This window comes from Notolabrus celidotus, chromosome 19 (assembly GCF_009762535.1).
Source record: "Notolabrus celidotus isolate fNotCel1 chromosome 19, fNotCel1.pri, whole genome shotgun sequence".
NCBI lineage: Eukaryota > Metazoa > Chordata > Actinopteri > Labriformes > Labridae > Notolabrus > Notolabrus celidotus.
In genome coordinates, this window is record NC_048290.1 from 8,317,069 (window position 1) to 8,339,807 (window position 22,739).

The 22,739-nt window shown below is 39.1% G+C and overlaps 2 protein-coding genes across 3 annotated transcripts; one reads left to right on the top strand and one right to left on the bottom strand.

The window, feature by feature from the left end:
• Positions 1-109: 109 nt before the first annotated feature.
• On the bottom strand, positions 110-13,275 carry miga2 (mitoguardin 2). 2 transcript variants are annotated; one of them, XM_034709636.1, is made up of 16 exons: positions 13,183-13,275; positions 8,023-8,297; positions 7,680-7,890; positions 7,455-7,570; positions 7,217-7,337; positions 6,679-6,806; positions 5,432-5,549; positions 5,058-5,164; positions 4,800-4,912; positions 4,003-4,075; positions 3,145-3,231; positions 2,913-3,011; positions 1,553-1,687; positions 1,425-1,478; positions 1,192-1,308; positions 110-887 (listed from the first exon to the last, which is right to left on the bottom strand). In XM_034709636.1, exons 2-16 carry the CDS (start codon positions 8,116-8,118, stop codon positions 669-671), a joined length of 1,794 nt encoding a protein of 597 aa, XP_034565527.1. In that variant the 5' UTR covers positions 8,119-8,297; positions 13,183-13,275; the 3' UTR covers positions 110-668. The 2 variants fall into 2 exon arrangements, with proteins under 2 accessions (XP_034565527.1, XP_034565526.1); XM_034709635.1 differs by lacking the exon at positions 13,183-13,275 and adding an exon at positions 10,479-10,592.
• On the top strand, positions 12,729-20,606 carry st6galnac4 (ST6 (alpha-N-acetyl-neuraminyl-2,3-beta-galactosyl-1,3)-N-acetylgalactosaminide alpha-2,6-sialyltransferase 4). Its single transcript, XM_034709638.1, has 5 exons — positions 12,729-13,075; positions 13,181-13,330; positions 17,399-17,808; positions 17,994-18,101; positions 18,387-20,606. The coding sequence occupies exons 1-5, from the start codon at positions 13,064-13,066 to the stop codon at positions 18,571-18,573; spliced, it is 867 nt and encodes a 288-aa protein (XP_034565529.1). The 5' UTR covers positions 12,729-13,063; the 3' UTR covers positions 18,574-20,606.
• Positions 20,607-22,739: the final 2,133 nt, after the last annotated feature.

Genomic DNA, 22,739 nt, shown 5'->3' on the forward strand with positions numbered 1-22,739 from the left:
ATCCTAGCGTTCTTGATTTAACCAACTTGGGACAAGTAGTGAAGACATAAATCCATCACGTCCTTCATCAAGCAGCACTCGTCTTCTAGCTGACAAAGCTTGTCAGGAATCATCACGGTTTACAAAAATCCTCCTGTTTAATTAAAAAAACAAAACAACCTTAAGCACAATTTCAGCAGACTCTCACTATTTCTGTTCAAATATAACAAAGACTATGATGTCCAACCAGATTCCACTAGTCAGATAAATGGAGGTTACAGAGACGTGTCCTGTGTGGAGTAATAACAGTGTAGAAGGCCCAGTCTGGAGGTGTCAGGAGCTTCTGTCGGGTGTGTTATGAAGTGTCCATGTCACGAAACAAGGCAGAGAAAAATCCTCACACGTCAGAGATCACATGACTACAGCAGGCATTTTTGATACGTGACAGCAGCCGATAACGAGAGCGATGGAATCATATCCAACAGTCTCCCTCTCTTGAAGGACCAGTAAATACTGCAGATTGGGTGGACACATCGTCTTACAGTAGTTGTGTCTGATGAACACGCATGAACGGGGTCTCGTGGTTTGATCCGGTCTTAATAGGAATGAAGATGTTGAGCTGCGAGCCCTTGCCCGTTCCATACTGGCCAGCCCAACTGCTTTCAGCCTGTACGAGCTCAGTGAAGCCCTCAGTGACCGTAGTCCTCTTTGTCAGGCCCTGAGGACCCTTCTGTGTCTCTGGGCAGGGCACCATTGAGCTCCATGAGGCTGTTGATTCCCAGATAGCCGAGTAAAATCTCACTCCGCCGGTGGGAGAGGTTCAGGACGTCCTCTGCTAAGCACTGAGCTGAGGTGAAGCGGACCTTGTCATGATCATACATATCCTTAAGGTACTGAACGATTTGTTGCTGTGTGTGGAAGAAGAGAAATGAAAGACAGAAAGTCAGAGTGTGAAGTCAAAACTGAACTGTACATTGAATCTATTAATTCTAAAACTACTAATACTGCACAGTATTACTTTCAACATGCAGCTGTATTATGTCACCATGCATTTACAAAATGAACATGTGAAACTAACTAAGTCAAGAACTGCATTTCCATTTCAGAACCATTTTAATGACAAAGCTAGAATTGTAATGTTTAGAACGAACATACATTATGTTTGCACATAGTCAAAATAAATGACAGCCTCTAAGATGTGTATGCTCTCACCTTGAAGATTGTGCACACTTCACTTAGGTGCTGCCTGGGTCCCAAGAACCCGAAGGCTAAAACTGGGCTCACATGTTCTGATATGGCGTAGAAGTGGGAGATAAAACCGTCAGGAACCTGTGGAGGTAGAAAGAATGAGACATCAGAATCACAGACATATATAAAAAAAGAAGTATACAGTTAAGTACGATGAGACTTTGAGGAAGAAAGTGTTCAAACAAGCTCAAACTCACCATAAGAAGACGTCTTTTTGCTTTGAGGACGGACCAGCAAGCTGTCGCCAGAGCCTAAGACAAGAACTCAATTAGCTAATATCACTGGAATTAAAAAGTGACTTGTGTGTGCATGTGTTTGGATGTACCGTCTCTTTAAAGCTGTCAGAGAGCCAGCGGTTCCTCAGCACAGCCACCACAGAGGAGGGAGGACTCTCCAGGTCCTCAAATGCATCCATCAGGATGAAGTCCAGGACAATGTCGAAGAAGTTCATACACACCACCTGCAGAGGTCAGTGCGACAATGAGGATCACATTTTTTCAAAGCTGCCTCAGTTATTTCAAAATACAGCTGCCTGTTAATTTTTAAAGGAGCCTTACAGAGTTAATAATGTTGAGGAACTGTGGAGGCATGTTTTACAGAGCAGGTTGTGTTTTTGTTTCAGTATCAGGCTGGTAGTTTCATGCTAATCCAATTGGTGATGATAAGGTTGCAAAGTGGCAAGAGAGACACTGAGGATTACAGGGATCGGGATAATCCTTATAAATCAATTAAATAAATAAATGAAAAAGAAAAATAAATTATAAAAAGATAAAAAATAAAACAAACAAATATCTAAATAAATAAATAAATTAGATAAACAAATAAAACATATATACAAATATATTAAAAAATAATTAAAACAAAATAAAGAAATACAAAAATATTTAAAAAATAAAGATTAAAACAAACAATCAAACAAATAGCTAAATAAATAAATAGATTAGATAAAAAGTGATAAAGATATATTTTAGTAAGATATAAGAAAAACGCACCAGCATTTTTGCCACATTGTCAACAGGAAGACATGAAGTCATGAACTTTATAAAAGTGCATGGATACATTTGATGGGATGTGTGTGATAAGGTTGTCCCTGGTGTTTTTCTTGCTATTCAGAGTTAATTACCATTGTCATGGGGTTTTTGACCAATCAGAATCAAGTATTTAACACAGCCAGGTGGTTAGTGAGACAGATTCAACAACATTATTTATGTTCAATTTTTTCTTCATATTTCACTGTGTGTGTTTCTCCAAGAGGGTCTCCTTTCTTATGTTACATTAGTAATATGTTTCCAGAAGAGAGTTGTAAACTAATGTCTGGAGGCAATGTCAAGAATTGAGTAAAGAAATGTTATGGTAGCATATTCTAACTCTATAGAAAGATGGATTGTGTACCATACATGCAATCAACTTCAGTCTGAACCTAAAGGACAGCTTTACACCACTGGAACTTGACTGTTTGTTGCCACACTGCTGTTAAAGTTTAATTCAGGCTAGTCCTAAGGTATCTCAAGTTCATGTAATCTGCCTGAGTATCCCTGTTCCCATGAATAAACCAATAAACAACCTAGCAAAAAAACAACAAACAAACTGTGAACATGGAGAAAGTTATATGCTGCTAACTTATTTAGTAAAATAACAGATTATGACATTTAAGACAAGACAGAAAGCGAGTTAGTGTCACTCACCCCTCTGCCCTCCAGCTCCATCTTCGTGACGAGCCACGTCTCCTCCCTCTGCGTGTACAGCAGCATGTCCTCATAGCTCTCCAGGAAGGCTTTAGGACTCTGCATTTAAAAAAAAACAAACAGAAACTGTTCAGTCACAACTGTGCAAATATGGCCACCAAAGCTGAAGCTACTTCTGTTTATCCAATTAGGAGAAGATAATAAGCAAGGATCCAAATAAGTAGTGTTTTACCTTGTTTGCCTTCACCATTAAGCCTGTAATCATCTGCTTTCCGGTCTCCATGAAAAATGTGCGGTGAGTTTCATCTAACAACAGGATCTGAGGGGAACAAAAGCAGTGTTTCATTTGTTACCATGTATACAGGCTATGTGCATCCAGCTCCTTCAAAGCCCTAAATCATTTTACATGAAAGTTAAAAATGTTACAGACGTAGTGCTATGAATCTCAAGTTGTAGAAATATGACCGGTTTTATCATTTTCTTTAAATGTCAGACACGCTGTGAGTCACCTCTCCTGATTGTAACTGCTGCTTTTCATCTGACCTTGTAGTAGTAGTCTTAATGCCACCTAAGCTAAGGAAACCTGAGTCATTCCCTGTGGGTGCTAAGACTGCACCTGCACAAAGGCAGCAGATAAAAGTTTGTTGGAGTGTGCTGCAAGGTTTGCTACCTTGCAGCACACTCCGCTGTGTGCAGTGTAGGAGATCAGAGATGCATATTAGGGGACCATCTTGCACTTGTGAGTTGCAGAATAAAGCAATTTTTTCTCATTATTTAGCAATTGGAGCGTGTAACCAGGCACAAGTATAGTCATTTTTAATGTAGCCTCACAAAGACAGTGAAATCAACCAGCAGAGCATGAAAGACTGTGACGTTAATGAGTGATTTCAGAGTGTTGATTATTTTCTTTCATGTTCAAAGCTTCTTCATTGCATAACAAGGCCAGACTTCATTTCCCAATTCATAAGTGTTCAACAGAGCTAAAGACGGATCAAGTTTTGCAGGTTTAAAAAGAAAAGAATACAAAGTAGGTGTTGTAATGACAATAAAAAGAGAAGGGGCTGTGTAACATGTTTGAGCTGAAACAGACCTGGAATGCTTGTCTCACACAGTGCAGCTTGGCGAGGAAGTCTTGGTCACCAAAACATTCAAGTAATTCAGTCCTGGTGAAAAGAGACAGAGAGATATTGAGCTCACCATGGTCACATATTCTAACACTCCTAACCTGGTTGTTATCTGTAACTGGTGCTTCAGGGTCTGTGGAGCCAGCTTACTAAAAGAAAGTCTGGGTTTGCTACGTGGTCGACCCCCCTGTTAATGTAAGCCTATTGTTCTTTCTATTGTTTTTGCTCCATTTTGGGTCGCTACCATTCTTTTGGGGGGTTTTTTTAAGTGATATTTTTGGGCTTTTTGCCTTTTTTTTTTTAGGACAGCTGAAGAGAGACAGGAAATGTGGGGAGTAGAGAGCGGGGAAGACATGCAGGAAATGGTCGCGGCCCGGGAATCGAACCGGCGAGCCTCTGTATGTGGGGCGCTTAGACTGCTAGGCCACCAGCGCCCCGGGTCGCTACCATTCTTTACCTAAAATTAAATATATTTTTATTAGCTGCTCAATGCTCCACTTTCTGTTGCTTAGTGCTAAACACTGAGTTTATCAGAGCTATTTTGTTCTTATTAAAAGCAGCTGCCTGCTACATCTGGAACAAACATGGATGAGAATAGTGATAGCTAACCAAAACAATAAGCTGAAGGAGGCAAAACGCTCAGCAGAGCTCACTCCACATGTAGAGAGGAGGGATAATTCTCACTGGGTTTTTTACTCAGGAGCGACTCATGTTGATTAGTTCAGCTTTAAGTATTTAGCAACAGTTGATACTCTTTAGTTACCTTAGAGACCTATAAGCCACTTTGCCCTCCCGGACCAGAGACAAGGCTTCCTCATAGAGAGCTGCTGGCTTAAGTGGCTGGTAGACGTCTTCCAGACACATGGCATCGAAAAGCTGCGCGTACACAAACACACACACATACCTCAGCGTTTACTCCACTCATGCTTTAAATAGAATGCAGCAGATGACCATGCCTTTATATGATACATCAGAGGAACTGTAATTGTGCTTGATGCATATACACAAGAAAGAAGCTAACCTCTGCAGCCGAGAAAAAGGATTCGTCAGAGGTAACTGTAGTTGCATCATCATCTCGGAGTCTGTGGAAACTCTCAACTGTGGGTAAGATAAGAGTTCCTTCACTCTCTGCCAAAGAGAAAACACAGGAACTAACTAACGGGATAGGGTGGAACATCGAAGTACTTAGCAGAGGTAAACACATGTGCCCCTTCTGTGAAATCAATAATGTGTATTAGAATCTACATCAATCCTGCTCCTCACTGCAGAAATGCAACCTCTCATTTTACGACGATTATGACCAGTTTCAAACAGAGCATGTAATCTTCGTGTCTATGTCTTCACCTTGATTAATATCATTTGAACTGTCTTTTAGAGAACCAACATGACTCTTACCAAAGTCTGCCAGTACGCTGTCTGTTGGGATACTGCTGCCGAAATCCTCCTGCAGGTGGTACGCCCTGTGCAGTAATGTCTCCAGCTTATCAGCAAACACTTTATTACGGACTTCAATCTGTAATCAAAAGCAAAAACATGATGAGAGTCACTGTTATCAGTATACAGGTGCATTTCAATAAATTATATAAAATTTTGTAATTTAATTCAAAAAGGTCAATTGTCATTGTTCTTATTTTTGTTAAATGTACAGTGAAATATTTTAATCCTTGGTATTTTGTTTTAAATTTGATGATTTTAGTTATAGCTCATGAAAATCAGAAATCTAGTATTTCAAAATTATTATAATATTTCCTCAGATCAATAAAAAAATGATTTATACTACAGAAATGTCCAACCTCTGAAAAATATATTAATTTATACACTGAGTAATACTTGGTTGGGGCTCTTTTACTAGATGCTATTGAAGTTCAGGTTGCTTTGATAGCAGCCTTCAGCATGTCTGTATTTTGGGTCATGCCTTTCTCATTTACCTCTTGATAATATCCAACAGATTCTCTTTGGGTTTAGTCAGACAAACTGACTAAAGCGGTTTAAATTCACGTAACCATTTTGTAGTAGTTTTGGCGCTGTGGGCAGGTGCTAAGTCCAGCTGGAAAAGGGGATCAGCATCTCCTTAAAGCTTATCAGCAGATGAAGCATGAAGTGCTATAAAATCTCCTGGTAGACGGCTGTATTGAGTCTTTGGACTTAATAAAACACAAGTGAACCAACACCAGTATATGACACTGCACCCAAAATCATCACAGACTGGGGAAACTTCACACTGGTCTTCAAACACCTTGGACTCTGTGCCTCTCCTCCTTTCATCCAGACTTAAGGACCTTGATTTCTAAATGAAGTGCAAAATATACTTTCATACTTTCATACTTTCATGGCTTTAGACCAATGAGAGACAGTCCAAATGTTTTTCTCCTTCACCCAGATAAGACACTTCTGATGTCTCATGTTCAAGAGTGGCTTGATATTAGGGATGTGGCAGTTATAGACATCTGTGTATGGTTGCTTTTGATGCGCTGTATTAACAACATTTCAAAGGGAGTGAGTGGATTCTCATCTTCATCATAAACAACAATACCGTATGCATAGTGGAAAGTATTCCAACCATGTCAAAAACTATTAAGCAGTGTGTGCGTGTGCGTGTGTGCATGTGTGTGTGTGACGGTAAGGATTTGTTTGGTGGTTACCATAGAAAAGTCTGCACATGCTGCCCCCTGCAGAGCCAGGCTGTTGTTGCTGGAGGTGGAGCCTGGGTGGTGGCCGATATTCAGTGCCTGTTCCCACTTTTGCAGAGCTTCTTCAAACAGCTCCATCCCTGACAGGAAAAGAAGGATACAGCCTTACCGAACTGGAAATATGTAAGGTGGAATTTAAGATGTGCAAAAAAAAAGCTGTTCAACCACTGAAGCACTTCTTGAATTATTAGAAATATGAGCCGAGTCTGTATATGAATAAAACAGACCTGTAGTGAATGAATTCCAATTAATTACACAGGCTACTCGAAGTGCCAACAGCACTATGGGTCCAAGAGTCCAGTGTTTAAAGGATTAGATCTTAGATTTCTTCACTTGTTGTAACAAAACCAGATGTTCTAAACTATATAGAAATGAAGGCTGCTATAGTATGGTAAAATAAGCTTTTACATCATACCTATAGGACACAAAGATTACAAGTCACCCTGTGTGAAACAGTTATAAAGAAGCAGGTGTGATAGTAAACTCTTACCCAATAAATACAGCTTCTCTGCATTTGCGTCCTCCACTGCCCCTGACTCTTCCACCACCGGCTCTGCTTCCCAGGGGGTGGATGGATTAGCAGACTGATTAGGAGAGCTTGGGACCCGCATCTTTGCCAGAAACAAACATAAACACACACACACACACCAAACACATTAGAAAGGTGTGGAATGATGGAAAGAGTGTACAGAAATGTCGTACAGTTAGTTGTGGATTGTGATACTCACAGATGCCAGGCTGTGTGAGGAACTTGAGTGTTTACTGGGGGCAAGCGAAGAAATTCCACTCATGGTATCATTGCTCCGAGTGCTGGGACTCATCATCTGCCGGCCTGTGAACTGACCTGCACAGAGAAAGAAAGGTCTCTGTCTGCATATTTGTCTGATGTTCCTAAATCCTGAACTGTATAAAGTGTCTTTTTAGATTAATATGTCATCTTTATCTCTCCACACCTCTCTTTAATGACGAGGGTCTTCCTGTCTTCATCAGCGCCTCAGGTATTCCCACAGTTTTCTGCATCTCCTTCCCCTGTGTGACCTGCTTCCTCTTCCTCCCTCGCCTCTTAAGCTGATGAGCAGTGAGCGCCAGAGCCACGCTGCCCAGCGCTGTTGCTAACAGCACCTTCTTCAGGCTCGGGGTCAGCTTCAGCTGAGAAAAAATGGACTGGAAGAGAGGAGGCAAATGTAAGCTATGAACATAAACAGCTCAAAGTAATAGAGACAGTGTTATGTATAAAAAGTCCAATGTGAGAGTGAATAGAAATGCAAAACATAGCAGTAAATTCAAAGTGTTTACCTGCCCAAATGTGGAATAGAGAAACACAGGTATCTCTGCCACAGTCATGGCCAACGCCTGGGCAATGGACATCCCCTCTGGTTGTTTCATTGACATCTTGGATTTCAAATATGCCGTTTAGGCCTCCACTCTTCAAATCTGTCTCACATTCACCCTGAACGAGGTCTCCTCTCTGGTCTGAGATCAGCCAGCTAAGGGCGTTGTGATGATCAGCCTGTCGTCATCCATGCTCTGGCTCCAAATCTGTCCCGTTTATGATGGTTGTTTTTATTACCCTGCAGACAGATAAGACCAAAGAGTGTGAGGAGTGTCGATTATGGTGACAAAAGCAGTGTTTCTAACCTAACAACAGTACATCCTGAAAATGTATCACTCACTGGGAACCTGTGCTGTAGTAAATGTGAACACAGGCTGTTTTGGCATTTGCCTTACCTGACACCTATCTGGTGGCAGCAGTGACAGGCATTTAAAGTAACTGCATTAAAGTAATCCATTGTCTTACTGATGGTCTTGTTTGCATTTGTAGGTCACACAGAGGCACCAGTGTTGATGCCAGTCTTTCTTTAGCCAGTTCAAAAGGGTAATACTATGGCTGTTTACCTTTCATTATGTTTTAGAAGCCACAGTGTATTACCTTATTTACTATGTACATTCCATATCCTCAGATTACTGCCAATGAATAGCCCTAATGAAGAGATGGCAATGGTGGTCACATTTAACAGCACATAAATGCAATAAGAGCTAGAGCAGGGGTTTCAAAGATGCGTCCCGTGGGTTAAAACCGGCCCACCAGAGGTTCCAATCCGGCCCAGGGAACGACTTTGCAATGTGAAAAAATTACAGAGATGACAATAACTGCAATTTTTCAATAAAAGTAACTACTATTTCAAATTTGTCCTCTGGGGGTCGCATAAAATCATAGTGCTGACTGAGCGCACCTGAACATAGCTTTTTTTCAAGACTTTTTTTCTCAAAGTGAGAAAATAGATTACTTGCTGTTTGCATAATCCGGTTCTGATTCATAAAGACTTGTTAGAGCACTATAAGATGATCCACTAAGTACTAACTCTAGCACTACAACACTGTCCAGCAAGCAAACTGTTCATGCTGGCGCAGGGGGGTCCATAATAATCAACTTTACCCTCTTCATTATTATAATCTCTCTGTTCTTTTGTAGTAAACATTACACTCTGTGTCAGGTGAATGGGTAACCTGTGTGTTTGGTGTGTTCACAGCAGGTTCGCCCACTATGAGACACATCATGGCAAAAAATCCAACAGCTGTTTTTGTAGAAAGATAGTTCATTAAATGTGAACATTTTCAGAATGTACTTTTACTTTTTTTGCACTAAAACAAAGGGAACATTTTAGAGTTGTTGTTATTTATAGGTTATTATGTTATGATTTGGGGCGGCTGTGGCTCAGTGGGTAGAGTCGGTCATATGTCAATCGGAAGGTTGGTGGTTCGATCCCAGCTCTGGCAGTCACATGCCGAAGTGTCCTTGAGCAAGACACTGAACCCCTAATTGCTCCCTCTGTTGTTCAGAGGTGAGTGAATGTGAACGAATGACATTAGCTACCACTGATGATCCCTCACTACATAGCAGCCTCTACCATCAGTGAGTGAATGGGTATGAATGGGTGAATGTGACAAGTAATGTAAATGTGCTTTGAGTGGTCAGACAGACTAGAAAAGCGCTATATAAGTACAAGTCCATTTACCATTTACCATATGATTTTACTGGTCAACAGATCAACTTGTGCTGTATGTGGCCCCCTTGAACTGACATGAGTTTGACACCCCTGATCTAGAGTAAACCCTTCCAGCCTGAGACAAATTAGAATTAACTCTCAGAGGTTCATGAGAATAACCTGGGGAAATAAAGCTCACATTAAAGTGTTAAGCAGCAGAGTAACTTGATCTCCTGCCAGCTACTTACCTATAACTACACTGTCTGGTATGCAGCCAGTGAACCAGACTGCCCTACACCTATTGCATGTGACAGAAAGGTGTAACTACCTCTGGCTAATTCATGAAATACACGCTTAAAATAAAACAGTACCTTTCAGACAGACAGGGAAAGTTAAAGATTAAAGAGTGGTTGATCGTTGAAACTGAAAATGAATAACTACAGCAGGCTACTCAGTTAGCACGAGACCCTGAAGTGACCCTAAAAACACTTTTTATTTAATTATTTGTGACATTAAGCGACAGTTTTTGATATTTCTGATAAATCCGTATTAATGACAAGCCAGAATAAGCATTAGTAGGAACATTGAAGCCCCACAATGCTAATGTAGGTTAGCACACTTAGCTAGCCGAGCTCATCTGTCACTTCTCGTCACAGCTTCATCCACTGTCTGTGGAGCTTTTACTCTCAGAGGTCTCAGTGTGTCTGTGTGCATCTCACAAAGAGACATCACTCATAACACAATCCTTTAAAACATGGTACATACCGTGGGCATCCAAGTCGGCAGGGAAGGACATTCCCGTGTCACAGACAGTGAACGCCGCACACTAGCCTACTGCTGCTAGGAGGGAGGGCGCTTTGGAGACGCAATAATACTGACACACTCAACAGCCAATGGGAGGAGGCGTACGCTGGTTCGCTTCTCTTCCTCAACCAATCATATGGAAGGTGAGAGGGGCAAAAACTTCTACTGACCAATCAGGTTGGAGATCAGATGGCGTCGTACTTTTGTGGGCAAAACTCAGAATCAGGGGCGTCACCAGGAATTCTGGGCCCCCATCACCAAAGCCAACCCTACAAAGTACAACATTGCTGCTATAATACTGGTTTATTTGCATTATACAAAAATGTATGCTTAAAACTATCCTGGTTAACTGACTGAAATCTAAGTTACATATCAATGAAGAGTTCATTTGCAAAAACAGATATCTCCTTTTTATAAATTTTCAAAAAACACATTTTCTTTTAATCTAATTTTTTAATAAAGTACATTTTGAAGATACCACTAATCAGTGATGTAATTTTGACTTTGTCAAAGCCACCCAACATCATTGATTGATAATACCTAAAGCAAGTAATAGAAAAAATGTGTTTTTTGAAACATTTTTTTAATTGTTTAAAAGTGAGTCATCTGTTTTTGCAAATTAACTCTTCATATATATATACACTACAATTTCTCTAAATGTAACTGCACAATATTGACACTTCAAACTGTCCACCTCTTTAAAAAAGACTGGCTGAATTTCACATTCATGAAAATAGATGTTTTCAGCAGAAAGCATCTCATGAGAATTTATTTTAATGGCATGCAACAATTCATAAAAACTGTTGTAAATATAATAATTGTCTAAAGTGCTGATGTTTTACTTACTTTTTATGTTTTTTTCTTTATATTTTTACTCTCATCCTCTGTGGTATGCATTTTTAATAAATTCACAGGTGTATTGGTTTCAATGACATCAATAAACATCATTTAAAAAATCCAAATGTAAATAAAAGCTGTCAGAAAGTAATCAGTATTGGTGAATTTATATGTAAAAACATAATAATTGACTTATTACTTCACCTAATATTACTATTTGTTTGAATCTGATAAAATATTAGGTTATAACACATGTACAAAGGAATAACTAGCAGACTCTTGTTCACCAGGACATTAAAAACATTTTGTCCTGTCCCAAGTGCAAAACAAATACTGGAACTAGAATACACTGTCTCTGGGAGTGTGAAAACATTCAGTTATTCTGGAAGGCAGTATGTGGAGAAATCAGTGCAGTGATAGGGCAAAATCTGCCTCCTAGACCACTTTTGTGCCTACTTGGAAGTGTACCGGACTCTTTCAGGACACAAAATGAAATAATTCAATTTATTTTAATGTTGGTAAGGAAGGCTATAATGACAGAGTGGGTGGGAGATGAATCTCCATCTATTATATTGTGGAAGTCTCTGATATCTGATGTTGTCACTTTGGAGAAGTTGAGATACTGTGTCGGAGGAAGAGCTCATCTTTTTAAAAGAAAATGGGAGAAACCTCTGAATCTTCTAAATATTAATTGCAATTTATAATGAAGATGCCTAAGGATTGTTCTACTAATGTACAATACAACTGTCTATTACAACTGTACTATGCTGGACTGAAGAATGCTGGATGTGACTATTAGACCAACTATGCAAAAAGTATGTAAAGATGTACTGAGCTATTGTTTTCAATGTGAAAATCAATAAAAAAGAATGTTAAAATTAAAAAAAAAAACATTTTGTGAGTGAAAACAGATCTATTTTAGTTTTTATAAAGATAGTATATTGCCTTTAAAACAACTGTAAATACAGTGTTCTCCTGAGTGGTCCTTTTGTGCAATAATTTCTGCGAATTCGAATGAAATTGAAAAATTACGAGTGTTCCATGAAGGCAGCATTACGAAGGTACCACAAGTGTGTTAAGTTCCCCAAATTATGCAAACACATCTGTTTCCGGAGGTGGCCTTACCTTTCAGAATAAAAGCACGGATATATGCACGCGGGCTTGTAATGCAATATCCCCGATGCACTAGTACTCTAAACACAGTGCATGTAATAACCACGATTTAATTCCTGTATTTTGTATCAGCATGTTATTTTGTAAATGTTTCAGATTGTTTTATGTTTATGATTTTTTAATGTTGAAGGCTACATGAAACTTTTTGTTGCAGACCGGAAGCCTTCTTCTGTGTAGAGGAACTGTGAAATTTTTAACAATATTTAGTGAGCTACTGTGTCAACAAAGCGGACCAAATAGTAGTCTCTGCAGAGATTTATAATTATTGTTAATTCAGACATCCTGCAGATTGGATAATGTGTCCTGCTGTCTCTGAGGATTTTTAATCTATCATGAAATCGAGAGGAAAAGGATCCTGGATTTGAGAGTTATTAGAGGTATCAGACAGCAGCCATTAAAATGTGTATGGATTCTTTTGATAGCGATTCGTCCATGGCTGGGTTTGTCTCTCTCGTTACCTCTACCTGGAGATAAAAGAGCTGGAAACATGAGTGTCGTCGGGCTCTCTGAGTTAGGGATCACCCAAAGGGCTTGATATGAAACCTCTGGTGAGAACAGTCATGTAATGTTCTGTGTGTTCTTGTAAGTTAGCCAGATGTGCATGTTGAGTTCACGTCCCTCTGCTCCTCCTCCTCCTCTCTGTTCGGATACAGACCTTCCGCTGGCTCTGCGTGCTGAGTCTGAGCCTCCCTCTGTTGGTTTGGTTCGGACATGTGATCACGCGGGACGGTCCTCCGACCCCTGCTGAGAAAGGCTCCACGCTCAGGGGCTACATGAGGATCAGCCCAAGAGGGATGGACCAGGTGAGAGGCGGGACATGGGTGGCATAAAGAAATACTTTTACAAGGTGTAGGCAGGGGTGTCCAAACTTTTTTCAAAGAGGGCCACATTTGATGCTGTCAGAATACCTCAGGGCCAGTGTCTCCTACTGAGACTTTGGAATCCTAAAAGTTATATATATGAAATATCTTGTTAAAGGCACTATGAGGAGTTTTTCACCAGCTGCAAAACAGACTAAAACCAACACTGATGCCTCCTTATGACCTTCAAAAGCAAACAAAACCATAAACAATAACACTGATACCTTCTCTTTTTTCATTTTGTAATACCTTAAACCACTCAGGGGGGGTAGGTGTCAGACCACATGATTGACATTTGGCTTTAGAAACGTCCTTTTTCGGCTGTTTTCAAGGCAAATAATCACATTGAGTGATACATCTGGCTGTTAAAAGACAACAGGGTGAGGTTTTTGTTGAAAACACTACTTTTGCATGTACAGAAGAGATAAGAGGTATCACTTTGTCCACAAGGGGGCGCCAAAATTTATATAAATCAAAAGTTCCTCACAGCACCTTCAATAACACTTATTTCAAAAAAATTCTCCATAAAACACAAACTAGGTAGTCCTCAGTTCTTCACAAGCCACATAAACATTACCAAACGTTATCTTCTTCTGGAGGAAAATGTTTTTCATTAGGGTCGGGCAATGTGGGAAAGATATTGTATCATTATTTTTCTATGGCAGATCACGATCTGGATTTCATCACATTTCTTTTTCATGTTTCTAAAACTTTTCTGACCACCAGACAACATTTTACAAAAAAAATAATTATTTTCCTACATTCTGAACATTTTTTTATGCATCAAATTTGGTCTTTTCTGTACGATTTTATAATTTTGATCTTGTCTTGTGTCCTCTTTTGTGTCTTCTGAACTTTTAGTGCATGCATTTGAAAACCTGTCAGCTTTAAGAGTTCTTGTGTTTCTTCTTTATTGTCATCTTGCAGAATTCCCAGTGTTTTGGCTTTATACAAGTAGTCCATATGAAGCTTTTTGAGACGTTTCTGGATTGACTTTAGTTTTGTTTGTGCGGTTGAAAGAAACTGCAAATGTACAGATGATTCAGAATGTGATTAATTTCTGTGCTGTAAATAGCACAATTTAAGATGGAAGCTTGGGGCCATAATTAAATAGACCTTGGGCCGCGATTGGCCCCCGGGCCGTACTTTGGGCATGCCTGGTTTAGATAGATCATTGAATACAAAGGAACATAATCTTCGCCTTTGACATTTAAAATGTTGCTGTTTAAAGCTACCATGAGGAGTTTTCAGTTGTTAGTGACAAGGACTGAAATCAAAGATCCTGTGAGGTTTTTTTCTTAGTTGAAACAGACTGACATTAATATTGATGACACGTTATGGTCTAATCCAGTGACTCTCAAATGGAGGTACGTGGGAGTACAGCAAGGGGTAGCCTAAGTGGCAAATGTAAAAAAAAAATGTAAAGTTGCATCATAACAAATAAAGAAAAAATCTGATTAAAAACAACTTTAACAACAGCATTTAATTAATTAAATTTTTATTTTTTTTAAATTTTATTTGTATTGAACATTATACCATATACTCTATATCCAGTCGGTACACAATGACTGAGTGTTTATTTCTATTTTCTCTTACAAATGCATTATCTTTAACTTAAACATGACACTCGTAGACTTCCTCAGTCTTTTGCTTTAAATCAAAATAAAGTGACCGTACCTTTTCATGTACACAAGTAAAATTATGCCCAGGACAAAGTGGTTATTTACATTCTGCCATGTATTTTAGCCAGTTCGACTAACAGAATATAGTAAAAAGTCAAATGAAATAAATAAATAAAATCAAAAGAAACAAAACATTCCAACTTCTGTAGCTATGAACTAGGGTTTCTTTTCCACAATTGACATCTCAGATAAAATCTGACCTAAGTGGTTTTATGTACTCCATCCAGTTTTCCCAAATTATTTTAAATCTATCCGCCTCCAGTCTCAAAGAAAAAGTTAGCTTTTCCATCACATATATATTGTGTATTACCTCAACCCAGTCCTCAACCTTGGGTGCCTCATTCGTCCTCCATTTTCTAGTAATTGCTTTTTTGCTTGCAATCAGCATTATTCTATAAATATATCTATCCCCAAATCCTGTAAAGTTGATGTCCAATTTCCCCAGGTATAATACCTCACATGTATGCGGAAGGTTCTAACAGCATTTCATTTTTATTTCAATGCAACATCAAATAGGGCACTATTTCTAAATTGAGCATATTCATTCATAAAATATATTATTTGCAAAACTGCTTGGACCACACGGCCTCCGTCTGTTGACGTCAAAAGCGCGTCCAGGAGGATAACAATGGACAGGTGGTTGAAATGCTTCTTGTTTGACAGAAATAAATTGGTGTGCTCCTTGGGCCATCAAAGGTACTAGCTGCCTCAATCTTTATTTCTGAAAAATATTGCACCACAAAAGTATAGAATTTGTATCATGTTTCATTTCAATGTTGTTATGACACTGTAAAACCACATGCATACATTTATTCATGTTATTTCCCATACTATTTCCTGATTTTTTTTTCTCAGCCATACAAGGGGGTACTTGGCTGAAATTGTTTTTGAAAAGGGGTACACAAGCCAAAAAAGTTTGAGAACCCCTGGTCTAATAAAGCGTTTAGACCAGGGGTTCCAAAGTGTGGGTCTAGACCCCCCTGGGGGTCGCGAGAAACAAATAGGGGGTCGTGACATGTCTTCCAGAATGTATTTTTTAGTAATCTAAAATTGTCTGTTTTACCCATTATTGTAAAAATATTAACTAATAAATAGTAGTCACATTTGAAATAAAACCTTGCAAATACATATTTTTCATTAGTTTTCTGCTTTATTTTGTTGCCAGATGACTCCTAACGTTAGGGTTAGCTAACAACTAGCTAGCAAAAGCATCAGTAGCAGCAAGTTATTTTATAAAAGCACAGGAAACTCAGTCACACGTGCATGTAGGTAGGCTCATGTTCTGCAGACCAGCTACATTAAGTATTAAGGATTAACATTTAATCACTTAGAGGGACAGTGGGGGTTGCAGGCTGAAAAGTTTGGGAACCCCTGATCTAGACCATCGGCATTAATTCTGTTCATGGTAACATTTAATGCCTTAAACCTCTTCAACATGGTGGGTGTCATATGACAATTCATTTTACACTGCAGAAACAGCCCTGAGAATGTGGAAGAGAAAAAGCTGCTGCCTTGTTTCCATAACCCATCTACTGGTTAAACATAGCTTCTTCATGGCGATTTGAATTGGCTCATCTGGTGATCTTATGACTGATTTGCATAGGCATCCATGCAAAACCACCCACACTTCCACCTATCAAGCAGTCTCGCTACATCTTATTCTGTTGTGGTTTTGCTTCCATGTTGCAGGGTCAAGATGCCAAAGATTAGAGCCACACATCCCAACTGCTCTGTTAGCAGTGTTTTTCCGCCTCTGCATCTATCTGCATCCCTCCTCTGACAACATTCATCAACATTTAGGCAGCCAATCAGCGTGGCACGTCATTTTCACATGGCTGAATTGGGGCTGTGTGTTAAATAGACACACACATACCAAGACCCATTCCTTTAAAGGCCCTTGAATGTAATCAAATCCAAATTGTATTGTGGTACACTTTGTGGTACTGCAAAACATTGTATTGTTGTGTAAAACATTGATCGAATATTGTATCATAATGAAACTTATGCTTTGTTAAAGTGTTGTCTAAAAGAAAGTGCTTGAGTAAATCAGGCTGGGCTTTGTGACAAGTCTCACAAGAGATGTTTAACACCACTGGTCGAGAGAATACTTGTATCAAAAGAAAGATGAATCCAGATAGCATACTTTGTTGTTGTATAAGTAGGGCGTGCGTCATATAGAGGCAAACAAAACAAGTCTAGCTTTGAATCATTTAGACAAACATTATGAAACACTGGCATCAAACAACGTGTGATATAACAACTCATTTGTTGTATGTATGTATATGGTGATCAAATACATCTTTCTTACCCTGTCCTCTTTCCGCCACAGTTCCTGGATATTCACTGTAACCACTGTGCCTTGGTCTCCAGCTCTGGTCACTTGCTTGGAGCTGGCGCTGGAGAAGAGATAGACAAGACTGGATGTGTGTTACGGATGAACAATGCACCAACACTGGGGTTTGAGAGAGACGTGGGGAGCCGCACCACTGTCCGGGTTGTGTCTCACACCAGCGTACCCCGGCTGGTTAAAAACGAGAGCTACTATTTCGGGCAGTCAGTGAACACCACGTATGTGTTCTGGGGTCCTGAGAGGAACATGAGGCAAGACGGGAAGGGACTGATCTACGATGCGCTCATGAAAACAGCAAAGAGATATCCAAGCACCTCAATGTATGCCGTGACCAGAGAGAAGGTTGAGTCCTGTGATAATGTCTTTGAGAATGAAACTGGGAAAAACAGGTAAAAAAAAAAGTCATCAATCCAAACACTAACAATGCAGAACATGCTAAATGACTCAATGTAAAGGGGTCATTTACGATGAAGTGTACTCTATAGCTGATTCCAGTTGAAGGCTTTTATTTTGAAAAGGTGCAGATACATTTCTTAAGAACAGACCTAAGTAAGTTTGGTGTCTCTCTTCTCAGGATTAAAACAGGGACGTATCTCAGCACTGGATTCTTCACAATGATTCTGGCCATAGAAATGTGCGACAGCATCCAGGTTTATGGAATGATCGATGATAACTTCTGCAGGTGAGACTCAATTTTGAAACCAAAGATTTGTATGTGAGAAGTGGACGGAGCCACAGTTACAGCAGCTTTTGATGTATGGACTTCTATTTGGAAGCCTTGGGTTTGGCATTACAACAGTCTACATATTGTTCTTTGGTGTCTCTATCCAGTTAGGGGGCCACCTGATAATTAAAGATAACACCCAGCTGTGTTGAATACTTGATTCTGATGGGTCGAAACCCTGTAACAATGGTGATTCTACGTCCACTTCTGTATCCTAACCTTGTGTTTTGCTCCTCCAAATAGACGAGCCATCCACAGTCCCGTTCCTTACCACTATTACGAGAAGGTCTGGCTGGATGAGTGTAAGATGTACAATTTCCACGAGCACCGCCGGCGTGGGGGTCATCGATTCATCACCGAGAAGGCCATCTATGCCAAGTGGGCTACTCAGCACAAGATCGAGTTCAAACACCCGTCATGGAGCCCGTAGAGGAGGAAGAGTTATTTTAAACTCTTCTTCTGACAGTGGGATTCTCCTGAGCTGGCCTTTGTTCCTCTTTGTTAAGGTTAAAGTGTTGCCTGAGCTGGAACTCTGTCATTTACATTTCAGCAGTTTCATATGAAAGAGGAAGACAAGTTTAATTCTGGCTTATAGTGGAGGAAATAATCTGCAACCAAAAGTATAAAAAATGTTACAAATTTAGCAGCAGTCAGCTGTTAAAAAGTAGTGAGTGCCACTTACAGTATTAGTACATGTCTGTTATGTGAAGCCATATATCAGTGTAGATGCTGAATATTACGCCTCTAAACTAGCAACCAAAACCTGTTTAAACCAAAGCTTACAGATTTTCATTTTATTTACCTGTGCCTTGATGTTCAGACTGATTCCGCACAATTTTATATTTACTGCTGCAGCTACATTAGCACTTTTACTTTATGATTCAAGAGGTGTTACGTTACTGGCTGTAATAATGAATTATTTGCATTGACAATTATTTTGCAATTAATTTTCTAATCTACGTTTTAACAAACACTAAACAGTTTTAAACAGAAATCTCAATCATAGTTTACCAGGACTGAAAAGTGAAACAGTGTTTGCATTTTTGCCTCAAGAATAAGAATTGATTGCAGAAATATTACAGGATTAATTTTCTGTTGATCAACTGGTTGATAAACTGAGTGCTTTTAGCCGCCTTGTTTTTATATGCTAGACATGCCTCAGTGCTTTCGCCAGTAAAGCACAGTACTCTGCCTTAAGACAGGACAGGTAACTTTTTAAAGAGGTGGTATTATGCTTTTTTCATATTTCATTTTTTTTTTTTTAAAAAGGAATTGAAATGTATGATATCAAAACTAAGCAAAGTTTCAAATAACAATGTAAAAGCATGTTGAAGTAAGCCCAGGATGAGACTGCATGCTTCTCTCAATGTCTTGTTCTAAAAGTCACGTGAGAGTTCAGCGAGATCAACATGAGATTTGCTCAAACTGTGACATCACCTGTTGGTGAATATTGTTAAAAGTCGACATTTGCCATTTTAAAAAGAGAAGCTTTTGTTTCATGGTGCAACAATGGAGGAGGCTTCTAGAAAGCTGGGATGTGGAATGTTCTTGGGTGGGTGGGGGGGTCATTTAAAGCTTCTACAAAGCTGTTAAAGGGAGAATATAAGGCCTAGAAAAAACATGATACCCCTCTTTAAGAAATGTCCTGTCGTCTGATTCATGATGTCTGTCATGTAGTGATGCTTAAAGCTAAGGAAATCATCCAAAAACCGTGTTCTATTTTTAAATCCCAAAAATCATGAAATTGAGTTAAATATTGTTAGAGTTGTTTCCCTTATTGTTCTGGCCTAGAAGCTGCTGACCTAAACTCTAGAGGTTCATTCTCATAGACCAGACTCTAAAGGTTGTAAACTACCGTTACCCTTTTTTCTTTTTCAAACTGTACCCCATTTTTTCCTTCCCCTGACTGCAACAAGCTACAGTGTTGAAGTGTTTGACATAGCAGTGCCTAGTGAGCTTTAATTGCCTTGAAATGTCCTGTGCGCTCATGTAAATGTGATGCTGCTGTTGTTCCACATGTGGAATCAGGTGAGACATGAGTGACGGAACATGCAGCATGTCTTGATGTCACTTGTAGGCTTACACTCATTCTGACAGGTTTCCCACCATTTCTCCTTTAAGCGCCACAGACGGCGTTCAGTCCAGGCACTGTGTATTTGACACACAATGTTAAATACAGCTTACCCTTTTTTATTTTACTGCCTAGAAACATTAAAAAACATTGTGCTGCCTTTTTAGCTGTACAATGCTTTTCCAAACACTGGAACAGTATTTGCACTACTGAGCTAACTACTGTGTCAAAGTGTTCATCATGCATTGAGTGATCAAATGATGTTGTTGATGACCTTTTTGGTATCTATTATCAGTGTAATTATGTAGTGAACTGTGCAAGCTGAAAACTTGAATGTAAACTTGAAGCACTGCTTGTTGGTGTCACTGAGAATAAACCTGCTGTCGAGTACAGTTTTCTTTAGTGTATGAGTTTGGCTGGAAACACATTATCTATGGACTCGGTCTCTGTTAGACAACTTCAACAAATTCAGTTAAAGATGCCCAAAATTGTATTCACCTCGAAATCCAATTATTGAAGTTGCAAATAGTGATATTATGAAATAATTTGATTGCTGTATTGACCATTGAAGAATTTGCTGTCATAACATTTTAGGTTAGCTTGGTTGGACTGTTAAATCTCCTGAAATAGATGACCTACACCTAAAATACTTCTTATATTTTACATCTTTTATAAGCACTCTGGAAACCTCTGGAGTTTCAAATAATTCTAACAAGCAGCCTGCATTCTTAACCTAGTGTGACAGTTGACATTGTGGACTGTACCTTTAAGACATACTGTGCTGCTAAGTCACTAGATGGCGCTGTTGTTTTTGTCCCTGGAGTCAGCCTGTGCAGCGCTCTTGCTGTGGATGTAACCTGTATCCAAGCTCCTGTTTCTTTTGCCTCCAAACTCAACAGTAACATTAAGGTTTGTGTTGTTTGAAAGTGGTCTTGTGATTTTGAAATGTGTGTGCCTGAATACAATTATTTAGGTGATTTTAGCTTGGTGAAGGAACTTTTTATTTCACCCAAGCAAATGTAATAATGACGAGTGATGACCTTTAAAGACAACAAAGTGAGAATTTCGTTAGAAAACACAACTTACATTTGTACCGGCAGGAGTTTAACAAAGCGATAACAGGCATCCCTTTGTCCACAGGTGGCGCCAAAAGTTCTGCACTGGAGCTTTAAGATTCCATCTGCGATACATTTGATGAAAAACAGAAGAAAATTAATCTAATTTCATCTGCTCTGGATAAGTAACAGTCCTGATATGAAAACTCTCTCTACTCTCTCTGTGTACAGAAGATATCAACAAATAGGCTTATTATGTTATTTCCTATCATAACATAATAAGAATAAGAATACTTCATTAAAATACAATAAATGAAATAGATAATAATAATAATAACTTTTATTTATATGGCGCCCCTAAAACAAAGTTTACAAAGTGCTTAAACAGACAAACCATGGCGGAGACTTAGGAGGAAGACAAAATAAATAAGTTGAAAATTAATACATTATATTCCCTGTGATATATTCAAGATTCAAGATTTAAGAAAGCTTTATTGCCAAGTGAGCTCGCACACACGCGGAATTTGACGTGGTGAATGGAACACTGGTACTTAACAACAAGACAGTAAGGACACAACAAGACAGTAAGGACACAACAAGACAGTAAGGGCGATAAATATATAAACCTAAACACAAATCCAAAAGTTCTAAATAAAAATAAAAACATTATCTGTGCAAAGAAAGGTATATAAGTACTTTTAAAGACATGAAATGAGTTAAATTAGCCTAAACCAGAGTGCACATGTAGTAGATGAATATAATCCTCATCTCATCTTGTATTGACTCTCTGACTGCTGATGACATATAAATAATATATATATATATATATATACTACCGTTCAAAAGTTTGGGGTCACCCAGAATTTTTTTGTTTTTCATGAAAACTTACACTTTTATTTATCAAATGAGTTACAAAATGAATAGAAAATATAGTCAAGACATTGGGAATGTTAGAAATAATGATTTTTAGTTGAAATAATAATTTTGTCCTTCAAACTTTGCTTTCATCAAAGAATGCTCCCTTTGCAGCAACTACAGCATTGCAGACCTTTGGCATTCTAGCTGTTAAGTTGTTGAGGGAATCTGAAGAAATTTCACCCCACGCTTCCTGAAGCCCCTCCCACAAGTTGGATTGGCTTGATGAACACTTCTTGCGTACCATACGGTCAAGCTGCTCCCACAACAGCTCAATGGGGTTGAGATCTGGTGACTGCGCTGTCCACTCCATTAAAAGACAGAATACCAGCTGCCTGCTTCTTCCCTAAATAGTTCTTGCATAATTTGGAGGTGTGCTTTGGGTCATTGTCCTGTTGTAGGAGGAAATTGGCTCCAATCAAGCGCTGTCCACAGGGTATGACATGGCGTTGCAAAATTGAGTGATAGCCTTCATTATTCAAAATCCCTTTTATCTTGTACAAATCTCCCACTTTACCAGCACCAAAGCAGCCCCAGACCATCACATTACCTCCA

What these genes read in the sequence shown, in the direction of transcription:
- st6galnac4 (XM_034709638.1), top strand. An exon ending in AATGAAACTGGGAAAAACAG is followed by an intron (nt 17,809 to 17,993) that starts GTAAAAAAAAAA and finishes CTCTCTTCTCAG; the next exon opens with GATTAAAACAGGGACGTATC. An exon ending in ATCGATGATAACTTCTGCAG is followed by an intron (nt 18,102 to 18,386) that starts GTGAGACTCAAT and finishes TCCTCCAAATAG; the next exon opens with ACGAGCCATCCACAGTCCCG.
- miga2 (XM_034709636.1), bottom strand. Translation starts at nt 8,118, where the DNA reads ATGTCAATGAAACAACCAGAGGGGATGTCCATTGCCCAGGCGTTGGCC. An exon ending in CCTCACACAGCCTGGCATCT is followed by an intron (nt 7,338 to 7,454) that starts GTGAGTATCACA and finishes TTTCTGGCAAAG; the next exon opens with ATGCGGGTCCCAAGCTCTCC. An exon ending in AAGTGTGCACAATCTTCAAG is followed by an intron (nt 888 to 1,191) that starts GTGAGAGCATAC and finishes TTCCACACACAG; the next exon opens with CAACAAATCGTTCAGTACCT.